We start from the raw sequence: 21,964 nt of genomic DNA, 5'->3' as shown, positions 1-21,964 counted from the left end.
AAATGCTCTTAGAGAATCTATTGAATTTGAGGGCCAAGTGTATATCAAATAATTGATAATTTCAATTTATGACTTCAAGTGAGAATCAACAAAAGAAAAACATATAACGAACCCACAATGATATATGTTGGTGTAATACTATGCTCACTTCCCATGTTTCTCTCACAAATATACAATAACAAGTCCTTCACAAATCGAATATGATCTCCACCACAATATCAACTAAATGAGTAAATATAAGTCATACTCAAATTAACACAAATACATGCTAGTTACTCCATATTTAAAATAGATTAAAATTCACTCCAAAAAAAACATAATAGCATGGGTATGCAATTTTCACCATTAGACTACCTAACCATATGAAACTCATTCCCACCTAATATGACTGCTCTACATTCCATTCAACGGGGGAATCTTCGGCTAAAGCCCATTCAACGGTTTAACAAAATCATAAACTAAAGAAAATCTGCCTCAAGCAGCAGGTAGTACAATTTTTTCGAATCTCGCAGGGAAAACATATGTCATAGTATCTCCTGTGAGATTAAAAATCTTCTCGCAGCGGGCAAAGGAAGATTTTGCACCAAAAACGGTATCAAATCTGAGACCTGAAATTCGCCATAGCCATGGCTCAAAACCCCGTCAAGCTCCTGCGCACAGCAGTATCTTTAAACCCGCTGTTAAGAGGCTCTCTGATGGCTAGGCCCTTTTCTTCCACAGACAATTCCACCCCAATCGAAGTGGAAACCACTCTTCCATTCACTTCACACCAGATCGATCCCCCCTCGCGTATAGTATCAACGACGGCTGATGAGCTTCTCAAATTCTACCGTGACATGTTTTTAATGCGGCGTATGGAGATCGCGGCTGACTCTCTTTACAAATCAAAGCTCATCCGAGGGTTTTGCCACTTGTACGATGGGCAGGAAGCCGTTTGTGCAGGTATGGAGGCCGCTATTACACGAAAGGACTGCATCATTACGGGCTACAGAGATCATTGTCTTTTTTTGGGGCGCGGCGGGACGCTTGTGGAGGTTTTTTCTGAATTGATGGGGAGAAAGGACGGTTGCTCCAAAGGTAAGGGTGGTTCCATGCATTTTTACAAGAAGGAGAATGGCTTCTACGGAGGGCATGGGATTGTGGGCGCGCAGGTTCCGCTAGGCTGCGGTCTGGCTTTTGCGCAGAAGTATGACAAGGCGGAAGCGGTTACCTTTACCATGTATGGAGATGGAGCTGCTAATCAGGGCCAGCTCTTCGAGGCGCTCAATATTGCTGCATTGTGGAATTTACCTGCTGTTTTTGTCTGCGAGAACAATCACTGTAAGATTTGAAAATTATATTGACATTTTTTTCCACCGTTTTGTATTTTGGAATGTTTTCGTGGAGGGACGAGCTTCGGCTTAGTTGTCATCCATTCTGTTCTTGTCTGAGAGAATAATCGCCGTAAGATTTCAAAATTAGCTGTAGGGTCTTCGTCTCTTTGAATTTGGTAATCAATTTTTGTAGTGAACGTCCGCTTAGATGTGATCCATATGATACACTTTTTCGGGGGTCAAACCGTGAAATTTAAATCAACTTAACGCGACATCTGCGAATGCCCGATCCTTTGGGTTGCATTACCCTGACAGAGTTGGGTGTGTATTTTAATCTAGGTTCTGCTTAGTAATATCACAAGATTTTAAAACTTGCTCTAAGATCTACACTCTATGGCAGCAGTTCACACTTTAAAATTTAGGATTAACATGGATGGGTTTCCATCTTTGTTTCTGAGAATAACGATTGTAAAACTTAAGAACTTGCACATTTCTTCTTTTTAGATTCATTTTAAATTTCGTGTAAATTTCCTTTGTGATGTGACCCTGGTCTTCCATGCAATGAATTGGTGGATGTATGTCCCGTCAAAAGTCACACCTTGGTGTGCCTGTTAGGGATCCTGTCAGTCAGCTCAATACTTTTAAATAACAGCATTTTATAATAGCTTTAAGGGACATGATTTCAACTGTGGCCTTTGAAAGGCTAATTACCATAATAATCAAGTTTCAACAATATAAACGGCTAACCAGTAGAAGAGTTAACAAATTGCAGTTCTGGCTTATGGTTTACTAAAATTTTGTTGAGAGTAAATTTTTATTTTTATTTCCAAATAATTTAGCCCAGGCAGTTTTTCTTGAGTTCTTTAAGCACATAACACATGGTTCATATGCAATCTGCACCAATAAAAGGATCATTTCTATTGTTGAACAGTAGACAAATTCTGCAAAAAGAGAAAACCATTGACAGTTGTTATTAAATTTTGTACGAGTGTGGACCAACTTTATGCAATTTAAAGATGGAAACTTCAATGTCAAACTGATGGTATTTCCTACAGTCCTACTAGATTCACATTATAATAAAAATGATTTTCTGTGGTGTCCAACAAAATCTTTGGGCATGGGGTGGGTTTTAGGGATGACATTTTTTTTCTCCCCAAAATTTGAGTACAGTGGGGAGACATCAACCAAAATCATATATAAAATTCAGTATTTGGAAGAACTTTAGCAAGCATAGTAAAAGCAGTCGCAATTTATCATTTATGTAAATGATACAAGTATAAGAAGTTGAATCTTTAGAAAATTGCACTGATGTATTCCTGGGGAGTATGTCAAGCATTAAGTTGTTACTTGTAGGTGGACTGCAGATGTGCAAATTGGTAGATATGGTTGTGACAGATCAATCAGTTTTGATGTTGACAAAGTTGATGCTAGCATTACAACAACTTTCACTCCAATCCTTCAGTCGTTATTTCATTTGTTTTCTCTTCAGATGGTGATAACAAAGCCAGCCCTTCATACCCTTCTGTTTCTTTCATGCTGTACTTTGATAACAGTCTGCAGGATTTGGTCTGTTTAGATTCAAACAATTGAGATGCTTGATAAGAAGATTCAAGCAAAGAATAAAATTAAGAACAAGAGATGATGGCTAGAGGTTTTTTAAATATTGAGCTTAGTCTATGGTTATGGTGCGGGTATTTTTGGGTGGATAATACATTATATCATCAGATACACTTTATTAGCTCCGATTTTGTATGTCTGTTTTGTCTTTGAATATTGTATTTGAGGTCCTAGATTACTTTTCGGCAGTCAGTCTGTTTGGTGCTACTTAGCTATACTTTTAATTTTTATATAATTTTAAAAAAACATTTATGTATGACATTTTGCATCAGACACAATGAATATCTTGATTGCTATTTAACGTAAAACATGTACTAATGTATGACGCCTATCTTTTTTGGAAATTTTATCATTGAGCAATTCTTCGCTATTGGACTGTTTAAGATTATCTTTAGCACTGTTTCTCACTGACTGCTCTGATGTGAGCAATTTGAGCAATTTCAGGCACTGTTTCTGCTGTTTCTGTTTTGAAGATGAAAAAAGCTGTTGCTATTCATCGTCTAAAAAAGGGTATCAGGCTCCAACATTATTCATCAAACAAATAAAAGTAGATGCACCTATGCTAGCGAATTTGGAATAGGACATTTTATAATATCAGTTAGGAGCTTCAGCATGTTCTGGAGTAAGGGATATTGCAATAAGAATATGTACTTTCTGAATCATTTGACTCCAAACTTAACAGCATAACTCAGATTTGAGGTTGACTTCGCAATTTAAAAGTATAAATGGCATTCGGGTACCTAGGATTTAATCTGGTGCAGCCCCAACCAAATTGTATATTTTTCTTTTTCAAAATCGGATTGGAGATTTAGGGGAAGCAGCCCACAATGGGGACTGAAGGCAGTGCCCGTGGCTCCTTTCCTGTCACAATAGAGGTGGGATTGAGTGCTGGAGCCCTTGCCACCAAGCAAATTAAAGTTGTGAAGGCCACAAGCACCTTTATGCAACAATCATCTTTTTCATTTTTAGTCAGATTTTAAAATTTTAAATGACTTTTTTTATGGTTTGCTGGGGACTTGTCTTCATCTATTCCTTTTTTTCATGAATGCAATAGATAATGGGCTAGTGTAGTCAAAATTTAGTAGGATGAGGGGCCTTTCTGGGGTTCCCTTTCAAGATTACTTAACTGTTTTCTTTGCCCATCCCTGGACTATCCCTAGGATGGGATGTCCTGAGGTGTCCTAGGATGGTCAAGGAATATCTGCATATACTTGTGCTGCCATTGGGATGGCAGGATGTTCTCCCCAGAGAGGGTGATGCCCCCAGGGATGGCCTTTGCTCTGCAGGACGGTCCTGGAAAAGGGTTCCTTTGCAGATTGTTGTAGGAGGATATCAGGTGACCCTTTCCTTATAACACATCTCCTGGAAACAGGTTTTCTACCGTGGATGAAATAACCCTGACAGGTTATTGCTTTCTCCAGCACCAAAAAAAAAAACTCTTTATACTTCAGCTCTGATACCACTGAAATAACCCCAACGGATTATCGACTCTTTAAGCACCAAAAATCTTAAACTTCAAGGGTTTGACATTTTGTCAAACAGTTAGCCAACAAGCTATGTTGCCACTGTACTAACTCTTACTATATGGGTTATTCAAAAATAATAATGAACTGAGACAATTTGTCAAACGCTTGTTATGCAACCTTCAGTTTGGTATTATTCCCAATAGGATTCACCAAATAATATAGATGCAACAATAGGTAACAATACCATCGATATTCAAGGAAACATTTTTAATTACAAAAGATTCTCAATGTCTAATCACAAATACAATAGAACAGACCTGGACGGAATTGGAACAATATCAAAACCTCAAATTGCCGCCTCCATGAAATTTGCCGAGTCTGTTCAAAGTACTCCATATCTAGTTGGAAACGTAGAAACTGATGCCGCCAACTGATCCCAACGGCTGTCCTGACCAAACTTGGCCGAAACTGATTGAGTTCTCAGTGTTCCAGAACAAGTGGGGGTAGATGTTGAAGACTGGATCTGCCACTTGCTAATCTTGAGCTATACGAACCCTTTTAATCGACACCCAAACTAGGTGGTCACTGCTGCCGTATTCATTTCCTTCACATTTTCACCATGCGTGGGTTTTGTCGATGAATATGCCAAGGCTGGTTTGCGAGATCAGTCTCGCAGAGATGCGTAGCCTGTAATTTGTGACAAAACCGACTGTGGGTCCTTGAAGAAGCTTCGCTGGAAAACAACCGCACAACCCTCTAATGTTACCTGCGGTGGAGATGGGTAGGTCCGCACTGTCTCTTGTCCAGCTCAGTAGCCATAACCCGACGCCACTATTTTTGATTGATGGCTGATCACTCCCAAGCGCATTCCTAACTTCCTCAGCCCGACCCTGGTTTCGGGTTGCATCCAATAAGAGCTCTGATCTTCCCAACAAATTGCCCTTTCCTTATGCTTGACTGGATATGTTTGAGAACGGGTAATAATTTTCGGCCCTGTCTACAGAATTGTTTGATCAATGATGTGCTACCGTTAATTCCTCCAAACTTGGGGTTAATGCTTTGGGAATTCTCTTGAACTCTGCAATAATTTGTGGAAACATTGATTAACTCTATCCTTGTTGATCAACCAATGAATAAGGATTTGCTTGATGCTAATTGATTCCACTCTCGTTGATCCAACAATGAACCGTGATGCTGGAACCACAAAATTGGCCTTAAGCCACAAATAGTCGCCCTGATGAAATGACTAAATGTCACCTCCAATCTGCAATAATTCAAATGATATTTCACACCCTCAAAATTGTGTACCAATTGAGAGTTATCGTTCTCAATGGCCAACTGTGACAATTGCGAAAACCCTAGGTTCCACAATGCACCTGTGAATGAATCACAATCTGAAAAACAAAGAGAGATAAACAACTGCCTGATTCGAATGGAGCCCCGGGGTGCCTATTTATTCTTTTCTCTCCATCCTCTCCAGAGACTTCTAGAACATTTTTGATCTTATCCCTCAAGTGACTTTATTAAATATTTTTATAATCCAAGTCACTTTATTAAATATAAAGTTATTTATTTATTTAATTAAAATAATTAATTAGTCGTCCTTGGACAACCAGTATTAATTAAATTAATTAAATCGAACTGTCACCAAAAATTGGGGACATGACAGTCCGCCCTTCCTGAAATTGCTTGTCCCCAAGCAATGGCTGAACCATGACCCAATCAGTCTGCCTGGATCCCAAATGTAAATCTGTGTATCATCCCAATCCGCATCATACTCCCGTGGAGAAATCATCAATACCAGTAACTGAGAAACTGTACTCAACATCCAAACAACTGACACTTCTGATGAAATCATCTGAAAACCAACTGTAGATGCCGGTAGAAGAAAACATTCTGCGGAACTCAAGCCAACTGAAACATCAACTCTATCAAAACTCAAGCCCCTGTCAAAAAGACACCTGCACCCAACTGCACTGTAAATATGACAACAGCCATAGGTACTTGAATTACTGCCATCAAATCCAATCTTTGAAAAACTGCTCCGGGCGTGTCGATGCTGCAGGCCGAGTAACTTGCTACTACCAGTTTTATTTTCAAAAGATGGTGCCAATCTATCCCCTAGTGGATGGTAAGAAACTGGAGCCAATCTACATCTACGTGAAATAAAATCTTCTATCTCTGTGTCAAAAGAAAAATGATGAGCGTACCCTACCGTATAACGCTGATAAGAACCTCCAAACTCTGCTGCTGGCTCATCATCACTGAACTGGGAATCAACAGATGGCTCCATTTTCTGACTCCGAGTGACTGTAGGCTAGATAGGATCTCGTGCATTCTGCTCAACAAACCCTTCCTCGAGATCCCTGTGAGGTAGCATAGTAGCAAGGACCCCTATAATCTTCTCAACCAATCTGCAAATAACACTAGTATCTTGGATGAGAACACCTTCTGTCACCTTATGCGAGTCTAACTAAACACATGCACTATCCAACAAATATTCCATGAACGGTTCAATGCAGTAAAAATTATATGAGGAAACATTAACATACTCTCCTTTACACCACAACTGGTCCTCCTGTAAGGGTGGCATACTCAATTGTACCATACTATCAACTATCTGAGAAGAATCAACCTGGAGACTTGACTCTACCGGTATCCTGAACTCATTAGAACCAGCTACTACCAAATCCTGAATATGTGTGTCAGCCTCAACAATATGCTCCTTAGTAGTAACTGCGGAAGTGTACTTACCATCATCCACCTCAGTAGTCAAATGCACTGGGTCTGGGGCTGGGTTTGACCGCAAATGCTCCAACTCCACAATCACCTCCTTCAACTGAAACTGCGACTTTTGTAGATCCTGCCGTGTGTCCTCTAAAGCCTCAGTAGTCGCTATGAGCTCCTGGGAAAGCTCACTCACCTCCTCTTCACGATCCAAGAGTGCCTCATAGGCTGTACTTCCCCACTCAACCAAGTGATCACGGTCGGCTACCAATCGTAAATAATCCTGCTTCAAAATCCGAACAGCTTCACGCAAGGCATGAATCTCTGCCAAAGAAAAGTAACCACCGCTGGACTCATCTGTCATAGAAGAACCCCAACCAGTAACAGCCAACAACTGACGAGCAGTATCAAAGTGCTCACAAGCGATAGCAATGTCTCGCTCACTAACTTTCAACTGGCTAACCACATGATGGCTCTGGCTAGACTGTCTTCTATAAACTCCCTCTGACACATTGTTTGGAGGAATGTCTTCAAAGATACTGGTCTCTGGATTATTACCATCTATATTTCTCATATCAACATCCAGAGTGTCAAAATCTGTAGTTCTGCTGTCAAGCTCTTCTGTACCTAAAGAATCTGTCAAGGAAGCTGAATCTTCAAAACTGTTCACTTCATTCTCCCGGATGTCATCAAGGTCAAAACGATCCTGGGACTCATCTGTACATGCTTCCAAATATGAAAAACCTCCGACACCCTTCAGCAAGAATGGTCGACTGGAAATATGAACCAAACCCAACAACGGTGCATAAAGACTAATACCAACATTGGACAAACTGCTGGTACAAGGAAAGACAACACCGTGTATTCTGCTAATCAAATCCATGATAGCACTCAAACAAACATTGCTACTATTAAGTGCTCTCCAGTCAATTGAATCCCAAACGCTGCTGAAACATTCTTGAGTCCATATTCGTAAACAAGGAACAGCTGGTAACTCGAGCAAACTCCTTACCTGAGTAATGTGACCAACACCAACTAACTCCTCATATTGGTTTGACATTGTCCTTGTATCCTGGATGTGAATGCAAGATGAACTTGTAGCATTATCAGCTACCATATATGATCCTTCTGCTGCAGGGAGCTGAATGTCAGGTATGTAAGATGAAACTAAGCCCAGCTCCATGCCATGCTCATGCCTCTCCCAGTCCTGTAATGCCAAAGTTGCTCGAGTGTCCTCAAGCTCACAAGAAAGCTTGACAACTTCCTCCTCCTTCCTCCTCAAGGCATCTGAATAGTCTTTGGCAAGCCTTAGAAGATGGTCACGATCTGATAGAAGATGTAAATAGCTCAACTTCGTCGTTCCTATTCCTTCACCAATTGCATGTAAGTCACAACAAGAAGATTTTGCCTGAACTCCCTTATGTCTTCCTTGTAACTGAATCATTTGGATGTGTTCTTCTAACATCTCCCGCATCCTGTCATGATGAGATAAAGAAGCCACAATACTATCTTTGCTCACCTTCAGCTGGCTGGACAAATCTTGTGAAGTACTACCAGTTTCATCCTTATGTGACGAAGCATCTAACTGAGCCTGGTATTCTCTCTCAGCAAAATCATGGATACTCAGTGTTTGCTCAACTTTACTTGGTATCTCACCATCAACATCCTTATCATCATCTGGACTCACTTCACTGTAATCATTGACTGTCAGAACCAAACCACCTTGAGTATCTGAGACATCACACCCTTGGGAAACCTGTATACAACTGTCTCAATTGAAGTATCAAGTTGACAGTTACTATCCATCAGCGTAATATCCTTCACCACTTCTTCCTGTGACCGAACTGAAACCTCTGACCGGTTGCACACTTGTTCCTCGAATTCCTCATTAAGGTTCCTAGTAACATCTCTCATTGTATCAGTCAACGCTTTGTGAGAAGATGTGCCAAAACGAAATCCAGTTGATTTATTCACCTTAGCTGGGGCGGACAGCCTGTCAAGCATACGGTGGTGTTTAACCAACAGTTCAGACATGTTATGTTTGATTTTTCTGAGCTCATCCTGAATGCTTGAATAGTCCTCCTTTCCACAATTCCGACTCTGAATACTGCGTCTATTACTTGTCTGAGATTGTGTCCTCGGAGACTTTGTGCTGTACCTGTACATCTTGGTTGAAGTCGAGTGCTGATTACTCATGTAAGTCGGTTCTCTCCCCACAGGATGGCAAGAAAACCGCTCTGATACCACTGAAATAACCCTGACAGGTTATTGCTTTCTCCAGCACCAAAAAAAAAAAACTCTTTATACTTCAGCTCTGATACCACTGAAATAACCCCAACGGATTATCGACTCTTTAAGCACCAAAAATCTTAAACTTCAAGGGTTTGACATTTTGTCAAACAGTTAGCCAACAAGCTATGTTGCCACTGTACTAACTCTTACTATATGGGTTATTCAAAAATAATAATGAACTGAGACAATTTGTCAAACGCTTGTTATGCAACCTTCAGTTTGGTATTATTCCCAATAGGATTCACCAAATAATATAGATGCAACAATAGGTAACAATACCATCGATATTCAAGGAAACATTTTTAATTACAAAAGATTCTCAATGTCTAATCACAAATACAATAGAACAGACCTGGACGGAATTGGAACAATATCAAAACCTCAAATTGCCGCCTCCATGAAATTTGCCGAGTCTGTTCAAAGTACTCCATATCTAGTTGGAAACGTAGAAACTGATGCCGCCAACTGATCCCAACGGCTGTCCTGACCAAACTTGGCCGAAACTGATTGAGTTCTCAGTGTTCCAGAACAAGTGGGGGTAGATGTTGAAGACTGGATCTGCCACTTGCTAATCTTGAGCTATACGAACCCTTTTAATCGACACCCAAACTAGGTGGTCACTGCTGCCGTATTCATTTCCTTCACATTTTCACCATGCGTGGGTTTTGTCGATGAATATGCCAAGGCTGGTTTGCGAGATCAGTCTCGCAGAGATGCGTAGCCTGTAATTTGTGACAAAACCGACTGTGGGTCCTTGAAGAAGCTTCGCTGGAAAACAACCGCACAACCCTCTAATGTTACCTACGGTGGAGATGGGTAGGTCCGCACTGTCTCTTGTCCAGCTCAGTAGCCATAACCCGACGCCACTATTTTTGATTGATGGCTGATAGCTCCCAAGCGCATTCCTAACTTCCTCAGCTCGACCCTGGTTTCGGGTTGCATCCAATAAGAGCTCTGATCTTCCCAACAAATTGCCCTTTCCTTATGCTTGACTGGATATGTTTGAGAACGGGTAATAATTTTCGGCCCTGTCTACAGAATTGTTTGATCAATGATGTGCTATCGTTAATTCCTCCAAACTTGGGGTTAATGCTTTGGGAATTCTCTTGAACTCTGCAATAATTTGTGGAAACATTGATTAACTCTATCCTTGTTGATCAACCAATGAATAAGGATTTGCTTGATGCTAATTGATTCCACTCTCGTTGATCCAACAATGAACCGTGATGCCGGAACCACAAAATTGGCCTTAAGCCACAAATAGTCGCCTTGATGAAATGGCTAAATGTCACCTCCAATCTGCAATAATTCAGATGATATTTCACACCCTCAAAATTGCGTACCAATTGAGAGTTATCGTTCTCAATGGCCAACTGTGACAATTGCGAAAACCCTAGGTTCCACAATGCACCTGTGAATGAATCACAATCTGAAAAACAAAGAGAGATAAACAACTGCCTGATTCGAATGGAGCCCCGGGGTGCCTATTTATTCTTTTCTCTCCATCCTCTCCAGAGACTTCTAGAACATTTTTGATCTTATCCCTCAAGTGACTTTATTAAATATTTTTATAATCCAAGTCACTTTATTAAATATAAAGTTATTTATTTATTTAATTAAAATAATTAATTAGTCGTCCTTGGACAACCAGTATTAATTAAATTAATTAAGTCGAACTGTCACCAAAAATTGGGGACATGACAGTGGAGCATTAGTTTTCAAGGACTCAGTGTTCAGAGAAACATGCATAGATTGTAATCTTTTTAAAAGTTCATTTACATATGTTTTCAGGAAGCTTGGTAAACCCATTTAAATTCCAGTATTCCTTATTGACTAACCATATCCATTTTTGGAGTGTAATACGGGCAGAACATACTGTTAGAGAAATTTGATAGAGCCTTGTGTTGAGTTATTCTGTCAATGAATGTTTCTTTGGTTACTAGTATTTAACAAAGTGGTCTTATTTAACTGTATATAAATATTATATGCTTAATTCCTTGGACATGTTGGAATACAATCTTAATTTTGTTTCATACTGTTTCTATGAATGATTCTTACATTATCCCATTATGTATTCATGACATAGATGGAATGGGGACTGCAGAATGGCGGGCTGCAAAATCTCCTGCATACTACAAGCGAGGCGATTATGCTCCTGGTCTCAAGGTCAGTTTTATCAAGACTGCATGTTTTAGAATATTAATATTTAATAAATTATGTTTTAATCATACATCTCTGATAATTAAGGTGTGTGTTGCCCAAGTTTCTCTATACGCTTGTAAAACCCATGGTCTCCAATTTATAAAATGAACGATTTGGATACATATATGTACTTTTATACACTTAGGAAATGCATATTTTATGTGCCGTTACCTGTTACTTGTTCATCTGTATAAACTTTATACAATGTCCTGGTTTACATCTATATTGTTTTACATTACATCAATGATATTGTTCAACGGTAGGAACATAGGATTGGACATTTCATAAGTTAATGACGGGGGGTGATCTTAATGGCTTTTGGGTTTCAAATACATTTTTTCTTGCTAGGCCCTGGGGCATCTATAATACTAGCAGGTGTGGGTGAGTGCAAAGTAGGAGCCTCATAAGAACAGTGGGTTTAGGGGGCAAAGGGCCAGATGCATTGGTGTACAGGGACGGGTTCTTGCCTTAGGTTTGGATACTTTCCTTAGCTTCAAAAATAGAGCTTTTAAGAGAATTGAGCAGGAAAAACAGGTAAGGAGATATTATCACGATTCCTGAAATGGCTGAGGAGAGGCATTTGGTAATAGTGATAAACTTTTAAACACCCTTCTAAAGTGAAATATTTGATGATCATGAGATAAACCTGGATTCCAAGGTGATGGCAGCTGTACCCTTTCGAATCCACCCTGCATCTTGACCGGAGCTCCGCCTCCTCTGGAAAACCTAGTAAAGCTGTTTTTATCCACCACCTGACTAGGCTTCTTCCATTTTCTTCCTTCAGAGGATAGCCCAATAGCTTTGGCAATCAACTCTTCACTAATTTTGAAAGAGATAACCCCCATGTACTCTCTTGTCCTCCTAGGATTTGGCCAATTGAACCCCTTATCAAACCCATTTATGTTTTTAATAAACTTAGAAAACCACTCTCCCTACAAATTTGCCAAACAGTGGCGCCATTCTTAAAGTCATGCAATGTGAATGCAGACATGGTCCCCAAGCATCCCTGTAGTTGAAAAAAGACAACCAGAAAGACTCACTCTAGGGAAAAAAGCTCCAACCCTTGATATGGCTATAGCAACTTGTTGCTATAACAAAGTGTTTTAAAAGAAAATAAAGGGCTTGCTTGCTGAGTTGGGTGTAATTATTAAGCCATCCTCTCAAAAATCTTGGCTCATGCAGGCTACAGTTCCCCGCATAGGAAGGTCTTTTCATCACAGAGTTCAAAGAGGTAATAATTACTAAGCAAGTAGCTGTGTATGATCAAAACGTGATGCCGACTCATCATTATATGACCCACTTTAGGATTTGTGTGGTTTCCATATTTCTTCATAGGCCACTTAGGCTGCTGATTATTTCTTAAAAGGACCTTAACACTTTTGAGGCTAGTTCACTTCCCCATACCACCTTGCCATCTCATCGGGTACATATTCTAATTAAAAATTAAATTGACAACTAGAATCTCCCACATTGAATAGTAAAGACTGGGGTCCCAATTGGACAAGGCCCAACACCAAGATGTACACAATAGGATCCACCAAAACCAGACTGCAGTATTACCCCCCATTCCTTTTAGAAGTTGATCTCTCTCCCCTTAGAAGACTTAGAATATCAACAAAAAAGGACACCTGTTTCCTCCAGCACCTAAGACCCTCCAAGTCATAGCCTATTGTAGGCAGTGAGTTAGCTATCACATTACCCTCCCTGAATACATGTTTGATGTCAAAAGAGTCAAGTCCTTGGAGATGCACTCCACAATTCCATCAATTGACCAATGAACCCGAGATAGCCCTTTGCCAACATCTACAATGAGCTTTGAGTCCCCTTCTATTGATAATACTCTGATACTAATTGAGAGCACAATCCCAAGCCCATAGAAAAGACCCATTTCTTCAGCTTGGTTGTTCGTATGGCTCTGCAGTTTAGCACTAGAGGTGGCTACTAAACTTTCAGAATCCATTCCGATCACTTTGCCAACAGCTGCATGCCCTGAACTTGTTTTGCAGTCCCATCAAAGTCGAGTTTGAACCATCATGGTCTGGTGGGGGGACCATTTGTTATTTTTATTTTTCATTTTTTTGAGTTATCAAATTTTGCATAAGAGTCAGCAAGGCCCTAACTTCTGACAATTTTGTTGTCTAGTTGAGATAGAGGGAGGGAAGGGCAAGGCGAAGTGGTGACTGACAGATTCTCCAAAAGCCTTTGTTGAAAACACTATCAATCTAATTCTCCACACCCTGGAATATATAATGATTATGCTATTTCCATATACTCGAGCTCAAATGGGGAGGGATCTGCAGCCAGAGTTTGACTGCCAAGGGGTTATAAGAAATCTCCCTCAGTTGAAAACAAGCTGTTGGGCCCTCTCATTCATAACCCAATCCATTTGGAACTTGTGTAGCCCCATATGCCAAAGATTTTGGAGGAAGGGATAGTTGATTAGCTTCTGTATTAATCACTTGTTAACTTGAAAATTCATATTTATTTTGTTGATTGTTCATATGTTCCTTTGCCATTTGGATGATTCATCAGATATTTTTATTACAATATTCATTTCAAAATTGTATCAATCACCTCATAAATATTTATGAAGTTCTCAGAATCTACATGTTTTCACAAGTCTTGATTGCTTGCTTTACTAATTTCAATCTTTTTACCCTTATCAGGTTGATGGTATGGACGTACTTGCAGTAAAGCAAGCTGTTGGTTATGCCAAGGAGCATGCATTAAAGAATGGACCACTTGTAAGAATTTGTATTTTTCTATTTTGCAATATTTTTTTTTTTTGTACATTGAAAAGTGTCAAATCAATTCTATTTTATTAGAGCTCTTTCAAATCAGCTGAAAACATTTTACAAAATGAACTTTTTACCAGCCATAAAATGCTAATAATGTCTGATTTATTAAGCAGTTTCCACTTCTGGACAAAAGTGCTTACATCAGTTGTTTTAGCTTCATATTGAATTGACCCAGTAATGAATACTACCTACATAGAAGATGAATTTGGATGCCAAGATTTTCACTTTTGAAATAATACATCAAGTGTTTCCTGTATTATGAATTAGCTTCAGGCAAATGACGGCTTTGCCTTTCTGGTGAAGACTGTCTTAGCTGAATTATTTAACTAAGTGGTAATGGTATGCTAAGAATGTCATTATTTTACTATTCCCAAGGAGGTCTGTGTAAGCTAAGTTCGCAGAATTCGTTACATACAATGAAGACCAAACAAGCTGTAGGAGTCCATTTGTTGAGCAAGGCTGCTAAACACGCATGCAGTTATCACATGTTCTACATTCTAGCTAGTTGGAAAGTTTAATTAGCACAAACTAAACTTTTCAACATGATACACTACTACCTCTTCAAGAGAACCTTGTGCATGCAAATCATAACTGTTTGCACACATTCACATGCTTGTCAAAGAATAGCAGCGTACTCATCAATTGTGTGTCCATAATACAAGCCAATGAATGCATATAAAGTTGGACTCAGCTGACCATAAGAATTCTTTATCTTAATAGTGACAATAATCCTTATAGAGGTTTTCTACTCTAGTCATTCATTGGCATGAGATGGTATCATACCCTAGTAATGTTGCACATTTAGCTCAATCAGGTTGTCAGTCTTCTTCATGTTATGATGCAGTCAACTTTTTCTAATCTAAAATGTCAGCAGTGAGTTTGTTTTATGCTGGCAAGCTAGGAAACCGATGACTCTTGCACGGAAGGCTGCACACCTTATCTGAATTTAGTAATGGAAGGCACGAGATACATTGGTTTCAATTTCTTCTGGATAGTTTGTTTAACAGTAAGGAGACTAGCTCTGAAACTGGTAGTGAGGCAACGTGTTAGTAATTAAATGACAACGATAACATCATTAAATGGTCTGATTTGTTAGATATCAAGAAAGGTAGGCACATTACCCAAGGGGATAGCAGCAGCATCAGAGCAGGATCCTGGATACCAGAGCCAGCTTGGATAGGGGCTTTAAAGCTTCACGCAAACAAAGCCTCTCTTGAGATAGAGTCAATCAAAAGGCTAATCTTGAAGGGACAAAATTGCAGATGGAGCTCAAAGTTGGAAAAGAGTGGAGTGCTGTTGATCATCAATGTCACCACAAATAAGAGATCACATATAGAATCAAGCACCATTGTGGAAAGGGATACCCCGCTAAGAATTGACAACTAATGCCTGAGAAGGATAATATTAATTCTGATAAAAAGACTTACAACATCATTGTGGAGGCAGACGGTAATTGACCAAAGCATCTCAAAAGGAAGAAAAGATAAAGGAGTCAAATATGAGCAGAGATGAAAGAAAAGATTTCATAATACTAGTCAAGGAGGGCAAATTAAGTGGGAAATGTTATAAAACTTAAGACATCCTTTAAAACCTGAATATCTTTTAGGAATCAAACACTAGAGTTGATGGCTGAGGACTTTGAAAGAATCCATGTCATAAGTGCGATTAATATCCCAAGATATTTTCAAGCTCAAAAAGGAAGGTTTGTGGACCCAAAGAGGCGCTTTTCTATCCTGTTTGTCATTGATAAATGCTTACTTTAAGCCTGTCATTTATGGTCGTCATTGTCTTCACCCTAATTCTCTTTTCAGCTTGAATAGATGAGGAGTGTTTACTAGTAACTTTTCTGCCTGGTTCATCTGCTTTGTATGCAATTCACTTTTTTTTTACAAGGCTAAGGTACTGGTTACACTTGGAGTTGATGCCACAATTAGCTCGGTCGATACATCTTAGGCAGCTTAGGTATGTCTTGGCTAGTTTTAGACATACTAGAGGCATGCCTTGGTGAAATTCTGAAAGACAGAAGCAAGCCCCTGAGAATGCATTTGAAAAATATTGCAATAGATTTTCCATGCCCGATCTTTGTAAATTTTCTTATTGTGAATTTTTAAGTTTTGTCCCAGATCCAATATGGCCTCTTGATTTTGGTTAAATTTTGCAAGTGTTTGCTATTTTGCCTCCATACAAGAATTTGAATCGATGATATAATATTTTGACTATGCTCTATACAATAATGTTGTAACGGTTCAACTTTGCTCTATTATAGACTGAAAATAAAGAAAATAAACCAATTTGTCTTATTTATGTTGTTGAACATATATATTAATAAAATTGTATATATTTATTATTAAATTGCGAGGTATGTAATGGGGTCCTTGGCCAAAACTAAACAGAAACAAGTACAGTAATCATAACTTGAAGGTTGGAAATTGTGGAATCAACTAAAGAAAAAAGGCATGCTACAAAGAGCGCACCCTCTAAAATTTCTGCCAAACAATCAAAATCACAGAAAGGCCCTCTATGCATTTTCAAGGATGTCCCCATCTCTGAAATCAAATGTGATGATTTTGCCAGGTATGCATATGCGTAGAACGTTGCCCTGCTCCCCTGCGACAAAATGACGAAGTTGTAGGATCCTACAGATTGATGATCACAGAGTCACTAGGGTAAATAAGCCTCTGATTGTGGTTACACAACTTTGAGGTAGTCATGTAATCACTTCTTGCATGAACAAACTATTGCAAAATTTGCCAAGTTGATCACAGAATCATCCTTGGTACAAACAGCGACTTTGTTGTCAATTAAAATACTTCATTTCTTCATTAGCTCCTTTGTTTTCTGACTTCCTTGAGATGCTTTGGAGGACATTACGGTCATATTCCATACCGAGAACTGCCTGTAGGCTTCAAAATCAATATGGGAAGGAAACACGAATCTTATGACAATTTTGATTGAGGTGACCATTTTTGTTGCTAGTGGAATTGCTTCGATCTGATTTATAAGGTACACATTCCAAGGCTTTTGGCCCCTCAAAGTTCAGGAAGTCAGCAAGGAGATTTGTTCTTCACATCCTTTCTTATTTGGTAGCTGCTCCTTGAGATCACAGATGAATCACACAAGTGCCAGCCTTTTCAAAATGTTTGCAGCTTCCTTATATATATTTTATGCTCTGAAATGGGTATTTCCAATGAAACTATTGTAGGTAAGAGGAAGGAAATATCATTGGATAAGACAATGCTAAACTTCCCAGGAGAAAAATGAAACGGTTGAGGTGGTTATGTAATTGGCTCCTGCTTTAACCAGCAGTTGCTGGGATAATTATGAAATTCTTCTTTCTGCAATGGGTATTTTTGATGAAATAATTGGGGTTATGAGGAAGAGATCTCAATGGATAAAACAAGATGAAATTTCTGGTGGAAAAATGAAGCCATTGTGGTGGTTATGTAATTGGCCTTTACATTAACCAGCAGTGTGGAAACTGATGGGGTAATTATGAGATTTCTTCTTGCTGCAACTGGCAGTTTTGTTACAAACTGTAAATTACTTCATTTCTTCATCTACTTCAATAGTTTGTGATATCCCTTAGATGTTCCAGGGCACCCTTACAGTCTTTGACACTGAGAATGATTACTGGCTTCAAAATAATTATGGCAAGGACATATGAGTTCCTGACAATGATTGGAAATGACGACCTTTGTTACTCATTCAAATACATACAATCTTTAGGAAAATTTAAGGATCACAGCTTCACTTGCTGCAATTATATTTAGAAATGGCATGGGAGGTGCTATATGTAAGTCTTTGCATCAAATTACATGCTTGAGGAGGCACTTCATAAAATCCCATCATTTCTTGAATGTGCTTTATGCAGAATGCAATCGGCAGTTGAGTTTGGGTGTGAGACAATCACAATCATTTTTTCAATTTTTAGAATTGTTATTCCATATTCGAGTCATTGCTTAATTCCTTTGGGTTGTTTTGTGAATCCAGATGCTATTGTAAGACTCCCAGACAAAATGAGTCTTTCATCAGTTGTTGATTTAGTCCAGTATTACATTATTGGCCTCTCTCAAAATGTTTTATATATTTCAATTGGTGGTCTAACTCTCTTGCATTGGCTCTACACTTTTAACATCGAATAACTCTCTTGTTGATTTATTCCAGTATTACCTTAGTGTTTCTGATGGTGTGATTGCCCCTGCTTCATTGTTTGATGCCTTGGCAAGGTAGAAAGTATCTTCCTAGTGGATTTTCCACCCCAACCTTTTAAGACACAACCTGCTCTTGCCTGTCATGGATTTCCTCCTGGCAACATTAAAATTTAATTTGATGAAACCTTGGGCGGGCACTAACCAAATACCATTACTCTGCTAGTATATTGATTGATTATACCATTGGAGGAGAGGATTAATATGCTGAATACAACTTTGATATAGCTCGAGTATGGGCGATGTCTCTGTGCCAGTCTTACAGAATTGTAACCAAACACGAGTAGGGTAGTGCCTGATGATGGCAGGGTATAGAGTTTTGATGTTAATATGTAATATTTTGAGTATATTTTCCATGTAAAAAATGCTAGTTGTGCATGGCTATTCAGATATTCAATTTCATAAAAGCTAAACATTTTGCATTATTTATGTGTTTTGAGTACACAGAACATAGCTTTACTAAATTTCCTTCCACATTCATTATGTGCTCCTTATTTCATTCATATGAGAAAATTTTATTCATTTTTTAATTTGCTAATACTGTTTGCTCAATAACTTGCTTCTTGTGTGTTGGAATTGCTTTAGATACTTGAAATGGATACCTATAGGTATCATGGACATTCAATGTCAGATCCTGGAAGTACATACAGAACCCGAGATGAAATATCAGGTGTCAGACAGGTAGGACAAACTGCTTGAATTTTAAACTTATTATATAAAAGGTGGTTTTCAATAATCCACTTGCCTTTTGTTTTTAGCATCTGTTGCATTGTTTTGGTTAATTAAATGAAATATATGTGCTTCTAGGCTTCATAATAATACAAAGCATGTTTTGGTTCCTTGTATTGCAGGAGCGCGACCCAATTGAAAGGGTACGGAAACTTGTACTTCTCCATAACATAGCTTCAGCAGCTGAATTGAAGGTGTGAAACAGATGCAATTGTTAATATTTTGCTTTCTTTAGAGATTGCTTGATTCAAAAGTTTGAAGTTCCAATCAAGTTATATTGTGCTTTGTTATTTACCTTTGCAACATAGGATTTTGAAAAGGAGGCTAAGAAAGAAGTAGATGACGCAATTGCCCTAGCAAAGGTATGTGCAAACTACATAGATCCTGGAAATATTATTGATTTGTATTATTTGTACAAAATTTCAATATTAGATATTTGAGCCTACATTTTTTTGTTCTGCCAGAATTTAGAATTCTCTTTAAGGTAGATTGTTATTTTTCTAGAATTCTCTTGTATTTATTCCTATCCTGTATTGCATCAAACAGGAAAGTCCAATGCCAGATTCTTCAGAACTTTTCTCTCATGTCTACGTTAAGGGATTTGGAGTAGAGGTACACATTATCATCAGCCTTGGCTTTATATGTTGTATCCACTCATTTGTTAGAATCTGATCAAGGTTTTATGGTATATGCAGGCATATGGTGCTGATAGGAAGGAATTTAAAGGTTTATTGCCTTGATGAATGCCGTGCCTAATCCAATTTTTTGGTAGTATTGGTGAAACTTAAAATAAGAGCAAATTGATGACAAAAGTCCCCACCATTATTCATTGAATGTAATAGTTCTTGCTCAATTATTGAAGTCAATGTTTGGATTGATTATTTGCTTCTTGAAAGAAACGCTCTCAGGGAATGCTGTTCTGGCATACAGTCTGACGTAATTTGCTATTACTTGTCAAGGCAGTTCATATGAAGAGGTGGAATCCAATATAATTTTGATTCACTCCACATATTCTTTAGAAGTATTGGCATCTTGAGATTTTATTTGGTTAGTTTTTAATTATTTTAAATGACCTCAGGAGCAAAAGGTCAGGCATTTTCATTGTGCTGTCTTTTAGGAACATACAATTCACAAGGATGTCATCTTAGCAACATGTAGTTGACAAATTGGTAGAACCTCATCTTCTGGGTAATAATAATATTATCCAGGTAGTCTAGAAACTGGAATGTACTTCTTCACAGTAATTACCTGAGTTTTTGTGAGTGCTTTCTATTTGAGGTTAATTAATCTCGCATTTTGCTATTTTTGTTGTAAATCTTGGTACAGGTATAATATTTTTAGACAGATAGAAACAGCTTAATGAGTGGAAGTTTGAATGGAAAACTTTCACCTTGTAAGGATATAATGCAGGTCAAATTTCTTAGTCTTATCAGACTGAAGAAAATTGACCACCTTCTTATACTTTGGCTAAAGTCCAATGCTATATTTTTTTGGGTGCGGTTATTCTCCAGACAAAATGCACCTTTGACCAAAATTGAAGAAATTGAAAACACAAGGATTTTGTTGAAAATTTCAGCATTTGTTCTTCTTGATCTGTATGTTCTGTAATCGAAAACAGCAGAAAATTTGAGAAAAAATCACTATATTCTCGGAGATCCGTAGATTTTTTTTGACTTTTGGTGCATTCTGTCTAGAGTATAGCCGACGCCCATTTTTATTAACCACAGCAACGATGGATTCATACATGCTCTAATTTTTTGTTTTTAAAGAATGCTACCAAAATCTCCTATATTCCTTAATTTGTAGTCCCAAGCTCGTGCTTGTCTCCGTTCAAATTTGAAAATCAGAATTTTTCTTGTTCTTGTTTCTTGCAAACTACACCTCCTTCTATAGTTTGCCTTGGCTATGCTTCCCACACGCTTGCCATCTTTTTATTTTTATTTTTAGATCATTAGAAAATGTCTTTCTATATTCCTCCTCTTTGCCATGCTAGCTGTCTTATAAGAGATCTTGCATTATGTTTTTCTCTCTATATTAATTTTGTAAAGAATTCCCTCCTCTAAAAGCATATGCCAAGTGTGGTGCCCCTGCTAATGATTTTGCCGTCTCGTATTCTGCAACGTTCTCATAATCCATGTGCTTACTCTTGTGTTTCCAACGCTTTCTGTCTTTTGTGGGAGCTCAATTAATTCGCTGGTTTGGAAAACTCGTAGATTTTGACATGTTTATCTTTACAGACGCCTTGCCTTTTTCTTATTACTGTCCAGGCTTATCCGGCTGGTCCCAAAATTACCAATTATAATTTAAAAAAAATGCTAAAACGTTCCTTTATATATTAGCGCTGTATCTTGTCTGTGAGGTGGTGGTTTGAAATTCCCAACATCTTAAAGATTTAAAGCAAATTGACATAAAGAAAGAAAAATGAATCACAGTATCTACCCATTGAAAGGAAATTGATGCAAAATTTAGAGGCTCGTTTTCGAAAATATTTCATAAGAGTGAAGTTCATAAACATTTTGGCAAGACTCGAACTGAAATCAAAACTTGCTAAATTTGGAGCGCTGGCCCATGAATCTTAATCGCTTCGATGGTTCACCCTACAAGCCAAAGAC

General features: G+C 38.4%; 1 protein-coding gene across 1 annotated transcript; it reads left to right on the top strand.

The window, feature by feature from the left end:
• Window positions 1–476: 476 nt before the first annotated feature.
• On the top strand, window positions 477–20,359 carry LOC149568289 (pyruvate dehydrogenase E1 component subunit alpha, mitochondrial-like). The gene is made up of 8 exons (XM_089821268.1): window positions 477–1,320; window positions 11,502–11,581; window positions 14,284–14,361; window positions 19,209–19,304; window positions 19,475–19,546; window positions 19,661–19,714; window positions 19,899–19,964; window positions 20,048–20,359. Exons 1-8 carry the CDS (start codon window positions 627–629, stop codon window positions 20,090–20,092), a joined length of 1,185 nt encoding a protein of 394 aa, XP_089677394.1. The 5' UTR covers window positions 477–626; the 3' UTR covers window positions 20,093–20,359.
• The last annotated feature ends 1,605 nt before the right edge of the window (window positions 20,360–21,964 follow it).

This window comes from Cupressus sempervirens, chromosome 3 (assembly GCF_028749045.1).
Source record: "Cupressus sempervirens isolate cs-2001-9-10 chromosome 3, ASM2874904v1, whole genome shotgun sequence".
NCBI lineage: Eukaryota > Viridiplantae > Streptophyta > Pinopsida > Cupressales > Cupressaceae > Cupressus > Cupressus sempervirens.
This window is presented reverse-complemented; position numbering and strand designations above follow the sequence as displayed.

What these genes read in the sequence shown, in the direction of transcription:
- LOC149568289 (XM_089821268.1), top strand. Translation starts at nt 627, where the DNA reads ATGGCTCAAAACCCCGTCAAGCTCCTGCGCACAGCAGTATCTTTAAAC. An exon ending in CTTCAGCAGCTGAATTGAAG is followed by an intron (nt 19,547 to 19,660) that starts GTGTGAAACAGA and finishes TTTGCAACATAG; the next exon opens with GATTTTGAAAAGGAGGCTAA. An exon ending in ACGCAATTGCCCTAGCAAAG is followed by an intron (nt 19,715 to 19,898) that starts GTATGTGCAAAC and finishes TGCATCAAACAG; the next exon opens with GAAAGTCCAATGCCAGATTC.